The 15667-nt window shown below is 35.7% G+C and overlaps 1 protein-coding gene across 6 annotated transcripts in view; it reads left to right on the forward strand.

Annotated features, from left to right (window-relative positions):
• RANBP17 (RAN binding protein 17) overlaps positions 1–15667 on the forward strand; it is a 166528-nt gene that overhangs the window by 99695 nt on the left and 51166 nt on the right. For all 6 annotated transcript variants that reach the window (XM_075510024.1, XM_075510028.1, XM_075510026.1 and 3 more), the window contains 4 exons: positions 1321–1391; positions 1477–1585; positions 6714–6817; positions 13035–13123. In XM_075510024.1, coding sequence (XP_075366139.1) covers positions 1321–1391; positions 1477–1585; positions 6714–6817; positions 13035–13123 — 373 coding nt within the window. The remainder of the gene's footprint in view (positions 1–1320; positions 1392–1476; positions 1586–6713; positions 6818–13034; positions 13124–15667) is intronic.

The raw sequence follows: 15667 nt of genomic DNA on the forward strand, positions 1-15667 counted from the left end.
TTGAATCATCTGAGACACGAAATTAGTGTGTCCTCATGCTATTAAAGATGTTCATAATTCACACAGCTAGGAAAGGATTCAAGATGTGAAACAAGTCTTAACCATCTGAACTTTAAGGGCTTCTATAACATAGTTTTTGCAAACTCAACTTTTGATTTAATACTATTTCTCATGCTCTTTACAAGAAACCTTAAGAAAAATATTACATTTCATTGGGTGGAACTGCCTAGTCAGTCATGCTAGAATATGTGATCTGTAGAAGATATGCAGTCTGGGAAATATATTGCTTCTGTGTCATTTAGTGTGCATCTCCCTGGGAGCCTTTGCATACAAACAGGTGCAAACAGACTCAAGCTTATCCTGCTGGACCAGGGCCAGGAGCTTCAGCCCAGGAGTCACGTAGCTTTGCTAGTGCAATGCATAGACCAGACCAGTAGACTTTCCTGAGGGACCTGCATTGAGAGCAGAGCGTGGTGGCTGGGGGCCGACGCTGTACTACTGCAGTTACCTGCCGTCTGGACTGTCACTGGCTTGAATTTAGCCAGTTTGTGGAGTGGGAGATTTCAGTTCATGCTTAGCAGTAGTCAGTTAGTTTGGCTTTATATTTTATAAAGTTGAAGAAACTGGGATTCCTGTGGAAGTATCCATAGATAGGTCTAGAATTCCCAGCTGTACCACCTTGTTATGGACTTTGCTCTGGCTCTGAGACTTTGTGTGTTCTTCAGAAATTTCCATTCAGTTCTTATATATCTGAAAATACTTTGGTTAAGTGTTTAACATAGCTTAGTATGCATGAGATGCGTTTTTATCTGTTGTAACTGAAGCAAATTAAATGTGATTTTTGACGGGTCTGGAAGATCACCTCTGTGATTTTCAGGCCATTACTTCAGAGCTGCTTAGGGCTGCTGCCAGTCCCGCTGCCAGTCCCATTGCCAAGTGCCAGTCGTCTTCAACACAGGCAGTTGCAAAACCACTTTTTTTTTTACATGCTGATAACATGGGTCTATCTGGGGAAAAAACAGCACCATTTATTATCAGAAACTCTCAGTTTAATTATAAAAGTCATTTAGTTCATTCGTCTCTTTTGTGACTAGAATATATGCCATGAAAAGTAATTGCTTTAATTAATAATAGATTATGGTCTTTAATGTTCTAAAGAATATCTCCATGACACATATTTCTAGATGAAATTCAGATTGTTTTTTAACGTACATTTGTTGTTGTTTCAGTTAGGATATTTTTCCTCACTAAAAATTCCTGAAAGTTTGTACAACCTGATAATGTAATCGTAATGCTGTGAGGCTGATTTTTCCTTAACACCTGCTACTTATAGTCTTCTGAAAAAGCTTGTGAAAATAGAGGCTGTGAAATTCATGCTTCAGAATCACACAGTAAGTTTCCTTACTATGTTAAAAACCACTGTGTGTAGTAAATTTTGTAGAACGCTTAACTTTTCATACACTTATGTTTCAACAGAATAAGCACTTCCCTTTCTTGGGCGTCAGTGATAATTACAGCCTCAGTGACCTTAGGTGCCGGACAGTGTTCTATACTGCTCTCACTCGTCTTCTCATGGTAGATTTAGGTAAGGTCCTCTCCCCATGTCCCTGAGACACCTTGCTGTCTTGTGTAATACTATGTACTTTTAAGGTTATTAAACCAATCAATCAGCAGTTTAATTGTACAGTAAATATGTTATAGTTGGTATTTAATCGCTGCCTATCAACTTTTGAGAGGTATGGCATTAAACAATAACACTGTATTTGTTTGTTGCCTTCTGTTGGAGAAATAAGCAAGATGAGTTGTTTTTTGCACAGAAGCACTTTGTGTATTAAGTATGAAGGTTTACGACTTTAAGTGCTTGAGTAAGTACTTTGAGTTTTCAGGTGACATACCGATTATACCAGAACCTTCCAGCTTCTGGTAGAAGGGATTTTTTATTTCACTTCTTCATGCAACTTCCCAATATACAAGACCATCCACGTTTTAATAAAAACATTGACAAGAGTTCTGCAGTTCAACCAGAAATGCCTAAACATGCACTTGGGGTCACCTTTTGAGTTGTCCTTTGGAAATTAGGGAGGTTAGACTTGTGTAAAACCCAGTGCATGCTTTAATAGCTGGATGTGATAAAGGACATGGTCACTTTGAATCCAGGCACTGCCCTTGGCCACCGGAGTAAAATGCAGAACTCTGCGTGGTTAGCTCTCTGTTGTCTAAATGGGGACGGCTAGGCTTGTCACAATAGACACTGAAACAAATCGTATGTTAAGGGAGCTGATGGTGAAGAATGCAGCACGTCTCAAATTGCCTCTGTTCTGATCAGAGGCTCTGTTCAGAGTTGTGGGCTTATGTCTGCTGAGGATCAGCCTTACAGACTGCTTCATGAGGATGGATGCCAGTAGGTGTTTGAGGGGGGCCACTGATGAGGGCCTTCAAAAAATAAGAGGGCAAGTCTTTTGTGTACTCATTTCCAACCCTCATACAAGGACTTAACTAGGCAACATGTGTGCAGAAGAGATTGACACAGACAGTCATAAGCCAACAGTAGTTGTTACTCGTCTTGCTGATAATGGGTGCTGGTAGCGTCTACTGCTGAACAGTGCTGAAAACAGTGAACTTCGAGGCAAGACCAAACCATATTTATCAGCTTTTTCTTAAAGAATGGCAACTGTGAGCTGGACCTGCGTTTACTTGCAGTTAAACTGCTTTCAGTACTGGCTCAGTTTTGTATGACATAAGCAATAGGTACATTTTCTAAGATAAAATGGGTTACATGTGCAGTTTCAGTAACTTTTCCTACGGGGGAGCGGGGGGGAATCTGGTAAAAACAAGATCACAGGTGTTAAAAATTGCATCTCAAAGTAGAGGTTGTGTAAATATATGTCAGACAAAATGCAGGCATATGACTTATGACTGTCTACAAGCTGATAGAGGTCGTTGTGATTCCTCTGGATTAACAGCTCTGCAAGGTCTGAAGTGATTAGGAATATCTGGAAAAAGCATACATCAGTCGTTTGGCTATTGTCCCTTGTGTTCCTGCTAGAATAAATTTGTTTGGGTTTGAACTGATAGAAAAGCACATCTAGAGACAAACAGGTGTACGTTGTGTTTTAGGATCCAAATTTTAAAAGGTGTACACAAACTGTCCTTTCTGTGTGTTTGTGCAAGCATTAAATAGCAGTATTCTGACCTTGTGAATCAAAAGGTATTTTCAAACTGTGCAAACTAGCAATTTTAGACAAAAAAGCATTGTACCAATTGTCCTCTCTGAGTTTTTTTCAAATTAAATGAAGAGCTTTATATAAAATCCTTTAATATGAATGATAAACAATTTACATGGAAAAAAATTAAGTTTAATTTCTGTTGGTGGGGGTTGATTTAAGTAATTGTTTGATGTAGAAATATTTTTGGAGATGAGTTGAATACAGTAAATTCAGAATATTTACATTTTAAACAATGTGCTGTTGGAGCGACTGGCAAAATTTAATTGTAGGAAAGAACAGTATTAATTGGTATTTGCTTCAAAATGCACTTTGGTTTCTGTTGAATTATTTTAGCTTCATATGAATATAATTAGACTTTGAGTTCCTTGTGTGCCCCAGGTTGTGTTTTTAATAATTTTTTTGGCATTTAGAATTGCATCATTTTGTCCAAGATTCTTATTCCAAGATTTCTCAAGTAAACTGAGTATTTGTGTAAAGTATGTAGTAACCAAAACTAATACAAGAACACCAGAAAAAGTTACGTTTAAATAAAAGTTTTACTAGGATTAATAAATTTTAATCACTTTTTCTTCTGCATTACCAAAAGGAGTAGATCTAAGCTGTAGAAAATACCTTCAGGAGCTATTCAGCGTGATTTGTCAGTCTCCTGTACTTACAGGTATATGCAGTCATGCTCAGTGCCAAACCTTTCCAAGTGAAGTAGTTTTAAAACACTATTGCTGTAAGCCACACACATATCTACTATAACTTACAAGTGACGCATCCCTTTTCTTTCAGAGGACATAATAAGGATGTGTATGTGTAGTTTGAATTATAGAAAATGAACAATTTACCATGGTAGGTTTGTTTAGGATAGTTTCTTCCTTTCCTTATTAATATTGGTACTGTTCATGGGATGTGAATGTGGCTTGTACAGGAATGCAAAAGAAATGTATAGGTAGTAATTTGTGTTGCTTTTCCAAAAGTTACAAATTATTTGATTAATAGGGCAATACTATGTAGGATCCTAATTGTATGTTCTTTCTTGACTGCCTACACTGAAATTTAAAACAGAAATAGCACATAAGATTTCCCCTTACCCCATTTCCAGAACTAGCCAGTTTGTCATTAAAGTGTTGGTCCCAAATAATGTTAGACATTCTGGTAGTTCTTTGGTCTTCTCAGCTTTTTAACGAAGTATGCTTGAGATTCTGCCTTCAGGAAGGGTTCCTCTTGAATTTGGATGTATACATAGTATCCTTGTGGAGATTGTCTTCTAATGATATGCAGCACTCTAGATGAGAGCGAGTATTACTTTTACTATGTTGTGGTAATCCAGGTTTCTCCTGAGAACTCTATAAATGGCAATTGACCCCTGATTCTGCATCGAGCAGTATCCAGATGACTTCTGTTAGTCTGTACACTGGCATGGGGCAATACCAGCATAGGACTCTTTCTAAATTATTGGTCTTTATTTATTAAATTTTTTGCTCCAAGGAAAATCTAATAAGCAATTAAAAGGAGAAAAGTATCAGGATATGCAATGCATATAGAAATAGTTTAGCTCCTAGGAGGGTAAGAGGAAGCTGATACTGGTTGAGCAAAGAGATTGGGAGCATAGAAACTAATACTGTATTGGAACTGCCTGAGGAGCTGGAGTTGGCAAAGGAAGGAGACAGAAACAAAAAGCTAGATGAATAGTCCGGGGTTACTGCGAGTAATCAGAAGACCCAAGCGTCCAGAAATGACAAATAAAAAGACTGACTCTGGTTGAAAGGAGCAGAGAGAAGATGGCAGAGGAGACAGGCAAAGATGGACAGGATTGGATTTTCCCAAAGTCCACCAGATCCTATTGCTACCAGCAGTAGCTTTGAAACCTAGCACAAAGTGTCTCACCCTCTTCGATTCTGCTGCAGGTGCAGGATGCAGGTCACAGATTTGGTCAGTTACTTTGCTAGTTTAAGAAAGTTCTTGAGCATAGATAGAGATTTGAAGGCTCTGTAACTGTGGCTGACCAGTGCAGTAGCAGTAAGATATTGGAAGTATTTCCTTTGCTTTTAAACAAAATGTGGAAACCTGGACATGAAAGCCCTGTATTAAAGGGAAGCAGTTCAGGTCAGAAAAGCAAGTATTCAGAACTGAGGAAATGCCATAGTTGGGATTGCCTCTGCAGCTTTCCTTTCCTCTCCATTGTAAATATTTACATTGTTATGAGGCAGTTTTAATTGCAGGATCACAGTTATTTCTCTCAGAGGATATTTGCCTCTTTCAGTTCAGAAGATGTGTCATCCTAGCTTAATGAGAAGCTACTGAGTATTTTGCTTTTTTATTTTTTTTTTTCTGTGTTGTCATCTAGATTTATGTGTTAGTCCACGCTTTGCTTTCTGTTGTGACTATTTTTTCTTCCTGGTCTTTTCTCTTCTTGGCCTTTTCTGGCATTCTTACTGTTGTACTGGGGTGAGTGATTTGGTCTTCGCATATCCCTAGAGATAAGAGGCTGGAATTAGGCCCATTTTAGAGATGAGTATATGACGTGTAGAAACTAAACTGTAAAGCTAACACCAACTTTGCACAACCAATTTGACACACAAAAGACTCCTCCTAACTTCAGTTGCAACTTAGTTTGCCAGACTTTGCCAATGAAGAGAGGAGAGAAGCCCTATAGCAAAGAGCTCTTTAAAGAACATAAATTAAATTCCTACTCTGAATTACTCTCGAGGGGAATCTGCATGCGAGAGTCAAGCTACCCTCATTAAGGGCCTAAAGATAAGTAGCGTGAATACCAATCCTCATGCAAATTGCCATTTCTAAAAAGTTGTTGTTTATAGTTACTTGTTCAGTGTCATGACAAAACAAAACCAATCCAGACTTCCAGGTTATCTTTCAACTGTCTCACCAAGCCAATCTTTTCCCCTACCCACAACATCTTGTTTTATTTTACTTTAAATTCACACCTTCTGAAACAAATGAGGCAATAGTGTCACACGAATAACCCCAACACAGTCCAGATTTATTTCCAAAGCAGCATCATTCTGTATACTAAATAGGTAGGAGGTAGAAAAAATAGCATACGATCCTAAAAGATTGTGATTTAAACATCATACTACAAAGTACACGTGTGAAAGGGTCTAATTTATTGTTGCAGTTTTAAATTAACATTTCCTAACTGTTGAGTCTTGACTTTCTTATGTGAATATTCTTCCAGGGTACTGAATAAATGCTGTCGGATTAACAGAGAAAACAGAAATATGAAAGAGAGAGAGATGGGAAATGCAGAGACATGCCAGTCTCAGATAAAAGTTGTTTGCCATCAACCATTTGTCATCTTTGTTTATAGTTCAGTAAAAATGTGTCAAACCTCAGGTTTTTGTTCCTGTAGGTCATATGAAAGTTCCCATGATGTCCGTGAGATTTTTCTATAAAAGCCTAAGAGACTGACCCCTCTGAACAACAGTGTGAATGTGATGAGATGCTTTTGCTGTTTTGTTTTGGTTTCTTTTCCTGTAGGTGAAGACGAGGATGAGTTTGAGAATTTCATGCTCCCCCTCACAGTTTCGTTTGAAAGTGTGACTCAGATATTCAACAGTAGTTTTGAACAAGAAGAAGCAAAGGTAGGTTTATTTCAATTATAGGGAAAGAAATTATTGATGGGAAAAACTAATAGTGGGGCAAGTATTTAGCAACAAGCTTGTCATCTCTTCTGTCTGTCTCTCTTGGCATGTATATACCTGTATACTTATATGTATATTTATACCTGTATACATATAGATAATTAGGAATGTAGACAGTGGAGATGCAAAGGCTGCGAATGACTATCCTAAATAAACTTTGTACATATCCTAAATAAACTTTGTACAAAGATTTTATAAAGGCCTTGGGATTTTTCAGTGCTTTGCAGATCAAGTGACCCCATTAGATCCCTATGTATAACCAAAGGGACAAATTTATCTTCAGTGATAGCTTATCTGTTTCATATGTAATATTCCCTTTTGCCATGCAAGTATCCTGTTTGTGTATATTAACATACTTATTTGGGGGTATGAGGAGACATGTTGTAACGCACTTGATAAAACAGTGCTGCTTTAAAGTATTTTTTCAAACAAGAATTTATTATATAAATCAAGACTTTATTAAATGGCTGGGCATATATGTATAAATAGGAACTGGTCTTGAAGTATTGCACCCTTAAACTGAACAAAGTGATTAGGATAACTGATAGCTAAATAAGGTTTTTATGTGCCTGTGGGAGCCATATTAGGATTGATTTGACAAGTCAGTTCAGCTGTGGCAACAGTTGTAATATCTAACACAACATTATGTTTTATTAGTAAAATCCTTAAGTGTAGCAAGCTGTTTGTGTCAAAACAACAGTATATTTTAGGGAAGAAAAAGACTTGCTTAGATGCAAGCTGCATCATCAGGAATGATAATGTATTAGAGCACTATTGCATTAAAGAGGTCCCCTTCTACCGTCACTGCATAAATAGTTAACAATGCACACTGGAGTGCTCATTTCAGCTACACAGGGTGATTTTGAAGAACCCCTAACAGTAATTTTTAATTAGCTGTTTTAAAATATGATGGAAACTTAAATACTACATCATCATATTTATCCACTTCCTTTCATAAGAAAATAAACAGATATGCTAGAAATATTTAGTAAATAATTTGTCTGCAGTACATCTCTGACATTACCAGAAGATGCACAGTTCACAGTAATCACTTGAATTAAGCTAATATTTTTTTAAAAAAATAGTACTTAATGTTATTCCAACAATTACTTAATTCTAGTTTCCTCATTTGTTGTTGCTTTATGTATTTAAATTTAATAACTTTTCATTTATTAAATAGATGCTGTTAATCTACCTTGGATTCATCTCTTATATTTTCAAGTTATAAATCCTAAAAATTAGAACAAAGAGGTCATTTGATAGCATTACCCTTTCTGTATAAAACTGTATTTATCTCATGTGAGGATTCAGTTTATTAAAATAATTTTGCCGTTGTCCTGTCTGGTTTGCTTGAAACCATCTTAGTAGAGAAATTTTAATGGAGTACCAGTGATATATTCCTAAACTAGCAAGTTCTTAACGACCCCGGAAAGTGACTGCTTGATTACACTTTAACGGTATTTGCAAATAAAATCACAAGTAATTAAGGGGAAATCTCCAGGCTTTTGAGCAAGTTTGATGCATGATAACTGCCTGATTCAGCTTCATCTAGAGTAATGCTGTGTAGACAAGAGCTACTGAGATCAATAGCAACATAATGATAGTGGCAGAATTAAGTGAGTAACCTGAGAACTGTGTCTTCAAAATGCATGCAGCTGCCACAAGCCAGGGCCACACAGTGCACTCCGTGCTTCCGTCCTAAATGTTCATCAAAAGACGCCCTGCAGGAAAATGGAGTTAGATGCTCTTTATTGCTGATCGTGTCTCTTGCCACATTTATCAGGGAAATTGGATTAGCAGTTGGCAGCTGCAGGTAGACAAGGTTCTGCAGTGATTAAATATGCAGCTTGGCTGCATTTGTTGTGACAGACCTTTAGTAAATTCTACTGTAAGCACCATCTGTCTAATTTGTATAAAGAAAACTTGGTGCTTTAAGCTACTGATAAAGAACTAAATCTGTTGCTTTATCATAAACAAAACTTTTGCTCTAAATTCTCTTAAACATAATTTATTAGGTTAAAGCTATTTTTCTATCATGATGAATAAATAATACATGCAAAAGTGCTTTCAGGTACTTCATTTTGCAAGTACTGAAAACAAAAACAGTTCAGTTCTTCAATAAAATGCTTAGTATTCCGATCCACAGGGAGATGACACTGTTAAAATATCACTATGAAAATGGTCCAGGACTGCCAAATTCATTTAATTTGTGTTTTTTACTAGGACTTTCTAACTGGCTAGGGTTTTTTTAGATTTTTAATATTTCTGAAATACACCATTGAAAAACAGTCACAACAAGGGAGCTCTTTCTTTATAAAATACATTTGTAATCATTAAATCTGCATACAAAACATATGTTTAGGGTTCTTTTCCAGGGAGATCAAATATAATTGAAGATGGCTTATGTAATTATGTGCTTTGTTTTCCTTTTTTCTTCTTTTTTTTTTTGCTACTATCTTCTTCACATTTTTATATTAATAGGAAAAATGTCCAGTATTAAAACAGTGGCTAATTTTCTCCTAAGAATGTCAAGGTTTCTCTTGACAATCCGGTTAAGTACTATATCGACTGGGTAGCCAGAATCTCAGTAGTACTTTGTTTATAGTTGTGACATCATCAGATTTGCTAGAAACGCATGAAAAAAAGGATCTGAGGAAAAAGCAGTTAAATAGCAACATGCTATCTTTAGCTGGTTTGTAGAAACTCCATGCTGTTAAATTATTTAAAATCCTTGATTTTCAGCTTGCACACATTAAAAGTTTTCACACTAAGTGCCAAATGTTGCAAACAGCACTTTAACAGAATGATTTTGCTTTGATCCCTGTAGCAGTTCCTGAATAATTTATCACAGGTTATTGCCTTAATTCTGGAGAGGGATAGAGCAATAAAGGCAGATGAAAACACTCCAGTTGAAACACCTTGGGGCCTGCTCATTCCTCTGACACGGCTCTTTTGTTGGAACTATTTAGAGGTTATTAAGACGTGTCTCCAGAATTAAGAGTATGCTGTAAGGATGAAGACAGCCATCTTAATTCTAAAGATAAAGCGCAATGACCCTTCACCTTTTTTTTCCTTTGTTGTTATTATATAGTAGAATTATGAGGGTAATATTATAGCTGCACCCAGTAGTGCCACTATAGTTAAGGGTCTGTCAGACTTTCCATTACAAGCCCCGTTTTGGGGGTGGGTGGCGTGAGTAGTCTCGTCTGTTTTAAATTGCCTTAGTCAGACACTTGGCACATGTTGGCAAGTCATAGGGTTTTTTCGGTGAATATTTAAATCTTCAGCTCCTTTCCTTTGAAAAATCCACTAAAAAATCTTCTTTGGGACTTTGAAACAAAATACTTGAATTTATTTTAAAAATTGCTTTGTTTTAGTTAATCTTAAGTAAACCTATCACTGACACTCAGGGAAGAGTATTTCAAAACCGAAATTTGAACAAAATTGTTTCATTAGCAAGAAAAGCAATGTATAAACCTACATACTACTGACAAGCTCCTCTTGCTATATTTCTTGTATTTACTCTTCTTCACTTCTCATCTTACTGGTTTTGCAGTTGCTGGTGTTGTTATTAACTGTCACTTTGCCCCTGAAATGGCTGGTGTTCAGTTGTGAATGAAGCAGTAGCTTCATGTATTCTTCAAATTATTCTGTTAAGTTTGCAAGGCACTTCGAACCCCACAGGATGACAAACAAAAAGTAGATGAATATGTGTGTAATGTTTGTCATTAATAAATTTTATGCATATAAATGCTCTTTAAAAACTCGTAATGAACTAAAACTAGACTGTCTTGGGATTTTAGGGGGGGGGGGGTGTTCTTACTAAATGTGACTTAAGCAAGCATGGAATCCAGGGTGACTTTTTGCTCCTATTAGGAGCAAAGGTATCTTTTACCAGTGACTTAAATGGATCAGGATTTATCTCAGGATTCTGTAGGCTATTATATAGGCTGTTTGGATGTTGCCAACTGTAGGCAGTGTTATTTTATACAGTTGGGTTGTAATGGATAATATCTAAACCACTGAGTTTCCTGGGATTTTGCAGGTTAAGAATATTATGGTGCCTTGTAGATTGAGGTCATTTCTTAATAATAGTGTGGTTAATGGTATGGGCTTTTTAATAACAATACCTGAATTTAAAGAATAGAAAACCAAGAAATGTAGTTTATATAGTAGTTGTACTCCTTTCTTTAGAAGGTCAAATGGCATCTGAAATTGCCTGGTGTTTGTGTAGGTTCCCAGAAATCTGGGACCATAGTTTAAAGAAAGTTGCACATCTACTTTTATTAATAGTTTTTAAAGTCTCATAACCAAACTGTTTCTTAAATATATTTGCAAAAGAGTGTTTTCTTACATCCAGTTGTTTTTATAAAGACAGAATAAGCATGTTAGAGGAATATGGGTTTGGCTGGTTGTCTTTCTAATCCATGTTCTAGAGACCACGGTAAGATGGTGAGCTCTTTCTCTCCGAGCACATCCTTAAACAAAGGCAAGTTCATGTCTTGCCAGAGGCTGTAGCTCCCCTTCTTCTCTGCTCCAGCCTTTCCTTTGTGCAGTCTTGCTTGTCTCCTTTTTTGTGGCTAGAATGGGCAAAGGAACCAAAATGAATCTGGAAGATTTCCACTTCTTTGTATATGTTGTTGCATCTCTGTATCCCTTCAGAAAGAAGTATAAAGTGTTGCTGCCAAGGTCTTTTAATTCTTTCTGTTTTGGCCACCATGTCTGCTAAACAGTTATTTTCTGTGTGGACAAAACAACACAGAAAGTATGAAAATACAGATGAATATAAAGTTACAATTTTATATTGCATCTTCTCAGTATTGAACACTTCCTCTCTAGTGATTTCAGAGTCCCATTAAAGTTAATGAGAGTTGAGACCTCTCAGCATCTTGCAAGTTCAGGCCATTTCAATGCACAACAGAAAGGAAATGCAAATATTAAAATACTCCTAGCAACCTCGCCAGTGTTTTGTAGAGAACTCAATTTATCCTTGGATAAATCTATGTGCGTGCCATCCAAGTCAGTTGGACTAATGGGTCTGTATATGAAAAGTAGAAATTAGCCCTTGTGTAAGATTACATTTAGCAGTTTAACAAGGCATCAGCCATAATTTGCTCTTTATGTGATCAATTAAAATTAATACATTAATCTTAGTTTGTATTTCTCAACACTATAAATATTACAGTGTTAGCACCAAGTGGTACGTTATTGAAAACTCTGGTTTTAAAGAGAGAACTCCTTACTGGATTTTTTTGCCATGCTTATATGATTATTTTTTTTACCAGACTCTGCAGTACTGTGGTCTTTTATTGTGAAAAAAAAAAAGTACAAACCCCACCTGCAACACATGGATAAAATTTATTAAAACTACTTAATTATCAAAAAAGAATATTTATGTCTAAGTAAATGGAAAAGTTTGTTTATATCGTTAAAATATTTTTCATTCAGTAGTGTTTCTTATTGATGTCTATTAATTATCCTGAAAACATCCCTTTATTAGGGGCTAATTATCTATGCATAAAATGTTGTCTGCATTTGTGCTGGAAGGATTCTGAAGCCACACTTCAGTCATTGAAGGGAAAAAAAAAATTTGTCTTAGAACTAATGTTAATACAGATAGAGATTTGCATGATCTTCTCTAAACAAAAAAGTCAGTTTTTGAAGAAACCTAACTTTGAAAATTACCTTAAAAAAAAAAAAATCCAAAGATATGTTAAAATAACAGTACAATGAGAATCTCAGTGCAACCTTAATTGTAGCTTATGAGTATCAGTTAGTCTTACGCCTCATTCAAAATATTACAAACTTAAATTAACATTTTATTGTTATTGTTACTTTAAATATATTAATACAGGAAGCATTTTTAAACTTTAATACACACTATTCATATATTATGTTTTAATTTACATTATTCATTAGGATAGCATCTCGAATAATCAGAAGCATTTCCTAAGCATTTTGCTAGTGTTATCACTATAAAACTTGTGGGAATCTTGTTTGTTAAAAGAATCTTTGTGTTTTTTATAAAAAAAGATTTGAGCGAGATATTTAAACTAATGAATCAAAATCAGATATGTGGTCATTATTGGCTGATTATTACTCCATCTGCTCTGTGCTAACGTGAAAATCAATTACTGTGTCTCTTTCCCACTGACAGCGTATGTTGATCGGGCTGGCAAGGGATCTTCGAGGGATTGCCTTTGCACTAAACACAAAGACCAGCTACACCATGCTGTTTGACTGGATGTATCCTTATTACACTATGACAATACCAGCTCTGTGCACAGAGGGATACCAGGCCCCTTGCATTAGTTTAATAGTATGGCACAGTGGGGAAGAGGAAACAAAGCTAAATGAACTAATGTGTAATCAGCTAAAATTACAGCACAATGGCAACCATGCAGTTAACTGGGAAGGACCACAGAGAGGTCACTTTTTTTGTTGTGTCACACTACTAATCTAGAAAACATATCCAAGTGGTTTTCTTCTCTTCATAAATCTGTAATGTTTTCATTTAAAAAAAGCTGTGTCTTTAACCCCAAACATGATGTACCTACATCTGGTTTAACATCAAAAGTGCTTAAAAAATACTATACAAGTGCTATCTGGGGAGATTTCTCTCTCTGGTATGAATCATGTCTTTAATTTAGTCAGCTACTTTCTATTTATGTCAACTCTATTAATATCACAACACCTGCAGTCGTCTTGATCCAGAAGAAAATGGACATCTGAAAACAAAATCAAAATCTTTACATTATAGTTTTCTTCAATAAGTAATGATAATGGAACTCTATTTGCTTTAAGTATTGTATACATTTTTATGCCAACAAATACAATAATATTCATGGGTATTTTCTTAATACTATAGAGAAATGTTTTATATTTTTATAAATACAGTAGCTGTAATTCTCTCTTCAGGCACACAGTCATATTAGTAACAAACTGCTGAAATACATAGTGAAGTAACTATGAAAATATTTGTTTTGTAATTTAGATCTCACAAAGCTATGCAAGTTAATTATGTATTTGTTTGTTTTGTGGGCAGAAAAAGTAACATTCAAGTACAATTACATGCTTTACTAGAAATCAAGCTTTTAAAAATAATTTTATTTTAAGTAAATACTGAAAACCCTACTGCTCATTAATAATATTCCTGGGCAAGAAAGAGGAATGCATCAATATGGAATTGCAACTCAGAAATTAGCCTTTAAGGACTGAAAGGCTGTACAGCAGAGCCTGGTATGATCTGATAGAGTCCTTATGTGGTGGATAGTAGGATCCTGATGACCATTCAGATAAGCCCTATTTAAGACCTTCACAAGGCTGCAGTGATTCTGTCTACATGCAGGCTCAGCTTGCAGAAAGTAAGTCCAAAACATAAAGCAGTATAATCTTTATTTCTCTTAAAATCAGTGGAAAGCATCCCTTAATTTCAGTTCTAGAGGACTGGAGGAAAAAAACAAAACAAAACAAACTACTGAAGCCAGACTGTGAATTAGCATCTCATTTTCTAGTGGGCACCATTGGGTACATTTAACTTCGTTAGTACTGTTTGTGCTTGTGTTACCCTAAAACTTAATAATAAAATCAGGAAGATGTGTAAAAGCAGATCAGTGCTGCTTCCATTTCAAATTCTTCTTATTTTGTTTTTCCTAGTACAGCATGAGTATCATGCTCTTCTCCTGTGCAGAACTGCAAATCTCCAGTTGTAGGAGGAGGGATAACAGAGACTTACCTCCTCTCCATTTGAAAGAAATGGATTCATCCATGGAGGTGTTTTTTATACAAGGATCCAGGATATGTAATCCTCAGGATGCCTTCCTGGATTTTTTTTTCTTTAATTTATTCCTTCCAGTTTATGAATTAAGTTTATTTCAAATAAATAAAAACAGCTTCCAACTTTTGGATTTCATTAGTCTGTATTAACAATAAAAATAGATTGAAATGTAGGTTTGTGTGTAATTCAAAGCTCAGGCCTTCTCAGTTTCTCTTCCCTTGCGCAGGTTCAAAATTTTTTTTCCTCATCACCTTTGGCTGTAAAGGATAAGTGCATGCTTCTGTTCAGTGGATTTCACCTCATTTGGCTGAGTCCAGCTTCATCCAGGTATTGATCCAAAGCATTATAGCAGAATAAGCTGCTATTATCGCAGCTCTTACCTACTATAAAGACAGAAAGGTAAATGGGAGGAGAAGGGAGGGTCAGATGCCAATTTTAGCATATAAAGTTTAAATATCCTTTGATTAACATGTTTCTTTTGTAGTTTCAAATATATCATCAGAAAATGTTTTTAATAGCAAAGAAAAGCTGTTTTTCAAACAGATTTTATTCTATTTGAAGCCCTAGTATTTCAATATTGAAAATGGCGAACACAGAATATTAGCCAAAATAAATCTGATTTACTTGCATTTGCTCAATAAATAAACAATACAAAGAGGCAAGGGATAAAAGGCTAAGCTTTTAATATACCATGAGATGATGTTTATTCTGTATTGGAGACTATCAGAAATAGTCACTTGTAAATTGTTGGTAGAAGAATGTATTGATAAACTTTTCAAGTGATTGCAGGAAATATTTTGGGTCTAAGCCCTGTCCATAACAAAACAAATTACACTCAGTAATCTCTTACCTGAGAGATTCTTTTATTTCTGATCGCAATGTTTAGGATTTAAGTTTTGTCCAGTAGATGGCAAAAACGAGCAAAAATAATTTCTTTTAAGTCATTTTGGTCTGGGGAGAGGAGTAGGGGGGTGGCATGGGGGGCACCGTTGTATCTTGTATTTTACCATTAT

This window comes from Mycteria americana, chromosome 8, assembly GCF_035582795.1.
Source record: "Mycteria americana isolate JAX WOST 10 ecotype Jacksonville Zoo and Gardens chromosome 8, USCA_MyAme_1.0, whole genome shotgun sequence".
Classification (NCBI taxonomy): domain Eukaryota; kingdom Metazoa; phylum Chordata; class Aves; order Ciconiiformes; family Ciconiidae; genus Mycteria; species Mycteria americana.